Source organism: Rhagoletis pomonella, unplaced genomic scaffold, assembly GCF_013731165.1.
Source record: "Rhagoletis pomonella isolate Grant_MI unplaced genomic scaffold, Rhpom_1.0 Rhpom_scaffold_04159, whole genome shotgun sequence".
In the NCBI taxonomy this organism is placed as follows: domain Eukaryota; kingdom Metazoa; phylum Arthropoda; class Insecta; order Diptera; family Tephritidae; genus Rhagoletis; species Rhagoletis pomonella.
Window position 1 is genome coordinate 9,130 of NW_023462709.1, and position 7,150 is coordinate 16,279.

The window sequence follows — 7,150 nt, forward strand, 5'->3', positions numbered from 1 at the left end:
TTACTGTTTCTATCTTTTCTTTCGCAGTACAGACGCCCTCCGTTGTCACCTTGTGCCCTAAGTAGTTCACCTCCTTCTTGAACGGTGAGCACTTTTTAGGACTTATCTTCAGACCAGCGCCAGCTAACCTCTGGAAAACTTCTTCCAAATTGTTCAGGTGGTCCTCAAAGCTTTTACCCAATACGATAATGTCGTCTAGATACACCAAACATGTTTTCCAATGCAGTCCTTTGAGCGCATGGTCCATAAGTCGTTCAAAAGTGGCAGGAGCGTTGCATAATCCAAAGGGCATCACCGTGAATTGCCACAGACCGTCTCCAACACTGAAAGCTGTCTTCTCCTTGTCCTCGTCACTTACCTCCACTTGCCAATAACCGCTCTTAAGGTCGAGTGTTGAGAACCACTTTGTTCCAGTCAACGATTCCAGAGTGTCATCGATCCTGGGAAGAGAATAGCTGTCCTTTTTCGTCACAGCGTTTAGTTTCCGGTAGTCTACGCAGAACCGCATTTGACCATCCTTCTCCTTCACAAGTACTACCGGCGAACTCCATGGACTCGCTGATGGTTCAATCACACCACTCTCGCTCATTTCCTTTCCTATTTGGCTTACAGCTTCACGTTTGGCCAGTGGAACACTTCGAAGAGCTTGGCGGATCGGCCTTGCATCGCCAGTATCAATGCGATGTTTCACAACGTTAGTCCTGCCTGGTTTGTTGCCATCCTTGTCGAATATGTTGGAGTATCTGCGGAGAAGTTCCTTAGCCTTGTGCTGGTATTTTTCTTCCAATCCTTCCGTCCATGCATTAATGTCTTCCGCAATGTCATTCTCGCCAATGGAATCGCTTACAGGTAATTTTTCGCAGTTGAAGATTGCCTCTACCTCTCGACATTGCCCCAGTACAGTTCCTGTTCGGAGTTTAATTGATGATTTGAACTCATTGAGTACTCGAAATGGAATGCGTCCATCTTTTTGCGTCCTAGCCAGGGCTTTACCAATAAGTACGTCCGGTGTAGAATTTTGTGTTGCCTCAACAACCCACAATTTGTTTGTCCCACAATCTCCATCAATCTTCGCCCAAACAACAGCTTCTGACTTCGGTGGAATCTGCTCGCTTTCCTCTAGGATCACTCGCTTGCTGCTGTACGGACCATCATACCCAAAGCTAAGCGGCACTTCCATGTTGTTGTACTTCATGATCCTGTTCTTCATGTCGATCGAAATACCTTGATCAAATAAAAAGGCTAATCCAATGATGACTTCATCCATAATCGCCGCGACTATGAACTTGTGTAACACCGTTACATTCCCTAATGCAACTTTGCATGTTACCTCTCCTAAAACTTGGGTATCCTCACCAGTTGCTGTCCTGAACCTTGCTCCAGGTAATGGCCTTACCTCTTTAGTGACCAAATCAGATCGAATGATGGAATGTAATGCGCCCGTATCGACAGTTAGTACTCGCTCATGTCCGTCCACATATCCACCAACAGTAACGTTGCTCGATTTTCTGCCAATTTGCGAGACGGAGATTATGGGGCATTCAATTGCGGGAGCCAGCGCGACAGCCTTTTCTTGGGCGGCAACTGCGGCAGGTCAGGCATGGTCGTAGCCCGGCTGGAGCTCGTCGGCCTATGGCGTGGTTCTTGCCATCGCTTACCACCCGCGATCACAAACAAAAACTTTCATGCCTGCGGATATGGGGCATGAAGGGGAAGGAAAAGGGTAGATGTAAAGCGGGAGAAGACAGTCCTGTCAGGGGAGAGCCGTCCCACCCCATCTGTTTACATAACATAAACAGCCTTGGACCCCACTGTGGCTCTATACCCGAGAGTGGAGTCCCCTATCCTGACTATCGTTCGTCAGTCATAGTGTCAGTCAAAGTGTAATTGCGTCATCAGTACCTTATGCTCGTCGCCAGTATGACATCCACCCCAAGCCAGGTTGCCCCAAGGGCAACACCCACACCAACCACTGAACTTTCTACTACTCCATGTTACCGAGTATAGGGCTCATCCATGAAATCCGGGCATGATACCTAATACCATTTCTAATGTTAAATCCTGAGTTTTCTCCTTATTTTTTTCAGTTCAAGGAATGCACGTGCATAGGTTTGTGGGTAGTAATTACAATAATCTCTTCATTTATTGCTCATGTGTCATTCACCTTAAAGTACAAACTATCATACTAAACCTACAATGGAATTCATTCAACTCTTATATATATATATATAATTATACTTATTACAAAGAAATCTACCGATTAGGAATTCAATTTATATATATATATATAATTATACTTATTACAAAAATATCTACCGATTAGGGATTCAAATTCAAAACTCCCCGAAATATATATCGTTGGCATACGATAAAACCGCGTACTATTTTGCCCTAAGAGATACTGCAGGATCGGAATATGTTTATCAAAACAAAAATGCGGTTAACAATCGCGGGTTTGGTCGTACACATTCCAATATATAATATATACGTATAGATGTATGTACATAAGTATTATCAAGCACTCACCTTTCTTTCCCACCGATGTTGGTACCAGCACTAGATGTGGAGTGAAAGAGCTGAAAACTAATTAAGTGGAAAAATGGAAGCAGATATACATATGTATATATACATATGATGGAAGTGGAAGGAACTCGTTACTTAATCTCAATGAATCTACTTATTAGCGAGTTAGTTTCCGTTTAACTTCCTTACGGCAAAATACTCCGCGTGTGATCGCGAAATTATTGATAAAAATTATAAATGAAAAACCTAACTCTACACTGAGAGAAAAATCAACCAAATATTGATTAATATTACCAAAAGGAATCAACGTGACTTTTGGTTATTATTAACAATGCCTTGGTTGATATTTTCAACAAAGATTTGGTAATATTAACCACAATTTTGTTTACATTAACCAAACTTTTGATTGGCGATTTTTCGTTTGAATACGTTTATGTTCTGCACTTCACAGATGCTTTTTCATAATTCGGAGATTCAAACCAAAAATTTTTATTATCATTTTATCATGTTGCCTCTGGCGGGATTAGCAGATAACAGCAAGCATCTCTACACACCCAGCTACAGCCGCTTCATAAATGTGTCTGCAAATGTTCAACTTGAATCAATTTTCTTCGTAGTTTGATTTGGTTCTGCACTACACAGAGGCTTTTTCGTAATTAAGAAAAATCAAAAAAAAAAAATATATAAAAATTATGTATCGCGCTTACAACATTCGTACTGCTGGAAGCCAACAAATAACAGCAAGCACCTCTGTTCGTTCAGCCACTGCCATACATACGAATTTGTTGTCAAATGTTCAGCTTGATTCACATTTCTTACAATCGACTTATTGACCACGAAAAAATCAAACCATAACTTGGTTGAAAAACCCATTGTGCTTTTAACTCAGTGTAAATATTAGTACAACGTCGTAAAAATTAAACACGATTTCATAGTGCCAATAATGGTTCCAAGCGGCCAATAATTAAGAAAATAAATTAAAATTAAAATGAACGATTTCGTCGAATCTAAATTGAAGTGTGGTGAATAAATGAGTTGGTTGGATAAAAAGAAAATATAACATAATATAATAAGAAGAAGCTAGAATTGAGATGCCTTGCACCAAAATTTACATGAGGCAAAGAGGTAGCATAATATGGTGGAATACTAGAAACACCAAAAAAAAAAGAAAAAAAATGCAAGTCTCAACAAAAAAATTTCAAAGGAATAAAAAAAACCGCGCCCATAAAAAAATGAATCTTCCTTCCAAATCTAAAAAAGGGATAGATTCAAAATAGGGCTAAGGGAAATTAAAATCTAGCAGTGAGGTTGCGCTGTCACCGGTGGTCGTCTGCAGGCCGTGGATCCTCCTGAATCCTACTGCCACGTGATTTCTCAATTATGGAGACTCTGGAGGTGTGTGATTGAACGGACGAGTATAGTGATTTTTCACCGCGGGTGACTTCTCGTTACTTTTCTTGTCGTTTTCTTCGTTTGCGCTCAAATGTTTTTTTTTCAGCGCGCTCCGTTACTGTCCGCAGAGTTTGGCCCTCCCGACTTTACTTTTTTTTCAGCACCGACTTACGTATGTCTGTCCTTTTCGCCCTCACATATGGTGTTTCTGGCAAAGGGGCTTCACATCTAGTCACTGCTGCACCCTCACATATATGTATATGTCCAATAGCTCCTGTGGACACCTTCATGCAATATTGTACTTCATCAGGTGTAGCTAGGGTTGCCAGACGGCCTGGACTCGCCTGGATTGTACAGATATTTTACTATGTGTCCAGAGTCCAGATATTTTAAAATTTGTCCAGATATTTCTATTTTTTCCTTTTTTAAGGATATTTAAACAAAAATGTTGGTGCTAAAGGAAACAAATACCAAACTCTGTACTGAGTTCATTTTCGGTATTGAGTACTTCTTATGTACAAGTACTTGTTAGTAGTAGTAGTAGTAGTAATAGTCGTAGTAGTAGTAGTCAGTATCGATACTTTTAAGAATCGGGTACTGTCGATACTTTTCAGCATCGAGTACTGAGTACTTTTGGAATCGATACTGCCCAACACTACTCTGAACATCAGCTGCTTATATTAAATCGAATTTTGCAAGTAAGCAGGTAAGTTATAAAATTATGGAAATATTTGAACTATTTGTTAATAGTAAGTGTTTCATATGTAGTAAAAATGCCAGAAAGCAGCGATGAAGAGCAGCCATCAAAAAATAAGAGAAGAATGGTAACATTTTCAGACAGTTGGACAAATATTCCAGAATATTCTGACTGGCTTCAGAAGATTGATGAACAAACAGCACGGTGCACATATTGCGTAGTAAGCTTTTCAATAAAATATGAAGGTCTTAGTGCATTAAGAAAACACTTTCAATCAAAAAAGCACCAAACTATAAAATTGGCGAAACAAATCGCTGGCTCTCTAAGCAAATTTACTACAAAATCGCAAACGCCGGCAAGAAACTTAGCTGCACGAGCTGAAGTAGCATCGGTTTTTCATAATGTAATTCATGGTTTAAGTTACAATAGTCTTGACTGCCATTTGAAAGTTTCTCGCAATATATTTTGTGATAGTAAAATTGCTGGGGATATGTCATGTGGTCGTACAAAAGCTGCAGCTATAGCACGAAACGTATTAGCACCATACGCTCAACAACAAATTGTGATTGCTATGCAGAAGAATGTTTATTTTTCCATAGGCAATGATGCTTCAAGTATTGGAAATAAAAAGCTATATGCTTTGACTGTCCAGTATTTCGATTCGAACAGTGGAATATGTAAAAAACTTTTAGATTTTTACGAAGATTTTGATGGAAAATCGATTGCCATATTTGAAAATATAAAGCGAATAATTGAAAGCAATGGCCTGGAAATACAAAAAATATCATCTTTTAGTGCAGATAATGCGGCAGTCAACTACGGCATCAACAATTCCGTTTATCAGAAACTCAGTGGACTTAACAAACAAATATTGAAAGCAAATTGCAACTGCCACGTTATAAATAATTGTGTGAAATTTGCAATAAATGGTTTATCTGTTGATATTGAAAATATAGTGATCAAAATATTTAATGAATTTAGCAGTTCGGCGTTAGCTTCGGAAAAGTTAAAACAGTGCTTCGAATTCGCTAATTTGCAATACAAGGCTCTTCTTCGTCATGTACCAACTCGATGGCTTTCCCTGTTTCCTGCCATAGAACGCCTCATTTTAAACTGGCCAGCAGTCAAAAGGTACTTTCTTCTAAAGGGCAAAAAAGCTACACGAAAGGAATTATGGGACTATGTTTCTAAAAATTTGCCAGAGTCAGAAGTTATAAGTGAGAACGAGGAATGTTTTCAAGAGGGACTTTCAGAAGCATATTTATATTTTCTACACAATATGTTACCAGATTTTCAGACATCGGTGTTGGCGCTAGAAAGCGACAGTTCTACAATTGTTGATGTAGATCATATAATGCGAAAATTACTGAACACGTTGCAAAGCAAGCTGAAAGATAAATACTTTGGCAGCAAAACAAAGTCAATTTTGGCAAAACTCCCACAAAACGAAAGAAATATTTTCAAAGAAGAAGCTGAAAACTTTTTAAAAGCTGCGATTGATTACTTAACGACTCATTATGATTTCAGTGATAACTCAATAAAAAAATACTTATCTTTGTTAAGCTTAAAAGAAAACTTAATTTCTTGGGATGAAGTAGAAATGGTGATAGCTGCTTTAAACTTAAAAAATGAATTACATATTGACGTCTTATATACGGATTACTGTTCCCTAAGAAGTGTGTACGATGCAATACCAAAGAATGTACCAAATGACCAAATATGGGCATCGTTTTTTCGTTCCGTAAAAGACGAAGAAATGAAGAATTTGAAAAAGTTCATAGCATTTATATATTCCATACCATTGAGTAATGCCTTTTGTGAGAAGGTTTTCAGTATTTTAAATGACTTATATTCCAAAGATCGTAACAAAATGGCTATTGATTTAATTAAAGCTGAATTAGTTATACGATTAAATATAGATGAAAATTGTAAAACGTTCATCGAATTTTTAAATCGAGAAGATAGTACAAAACTATTGGAAGCTGCTCAAAATAACACAAAATATTTATGGAACTGAAATTCTTAAGTTTGTGTTTTTGTAATACTTGTCCGAATTCTTTTCTACAGATACATAATTTATTGTTAAAAATGTATTTGAATATGTACATGTATGTATGTATGTATTTGTAGAAAACTATATATTTTTTTTATATAAATAGCAAATGTATACCATAATGAATTTTAATGTTTTTGTTTGATTTTGAATAAAAAATTTTTTATTTTTTTTACTACACAATTGTTTTATTTTGAGTTTTTAAATTGTACAGAAAAGTCCAGATATTTTTTTTTAAAGTTCAGATAATCCTCGATTGCAATCTGGCAACCCTAGGTGTAGCACTTATCTGAGTAACATCTTGGTAATGGCGGGTAGCTTAAATTATATTAGCGGGATGAAGTCCCTAGATCGTTTTGCTTTTTTGATACCGGTGCAAAACTGGCTACGGCAACTTATACTTTTTGTTTCTTTTTTCTTAAATTTACAAAAATGATCACGCGGCACCCACTCTTTTCAATCCGTCTGGCTTCACAGCTAAAATT

General features: G+C 37.7%; 1 protein-coding gene across 1 annotated transcript; it reads left to right on the forward strand.

The window, feature by feature from the left end:
• Nucleotides 1–4,392: 4,392 nt before the first annotated feature.
• Nucleotides 4,393–6,715, forward strand: LOC118754586. Its single transcript, XM_036489477.1, has 2 exons — nucleotides 4,393–4,621; nucleotides 4,684–6,715. The coding sequence occupies exon 2, from the start codon at nucleotides 4,689–4,691 to the stop codon at nucleotides 6,627–6,629; it is 1,941 nt and encodes a 646-aa protein (XP_036345370.1). The 5' UTR covers nucleotides 4,393–4,621; nucleotides 4,684–4,688; the 3' UTR covers nucleotides 6,630–6,715.
• The last annotated feature ends 435 nt before the right edge of the window (nucleotides 6,716–7,150 follow it).

What these genes read in the sequence shown, in the direction of transcription:
- LOC118754586 (XM_036489477.1), top strand. Translation starts at nt 4,689, where the DNA reads ATGCCAGAAAGCAGCGATGAAGAGCAGCCATCAAAAAATAAGAGAAGA.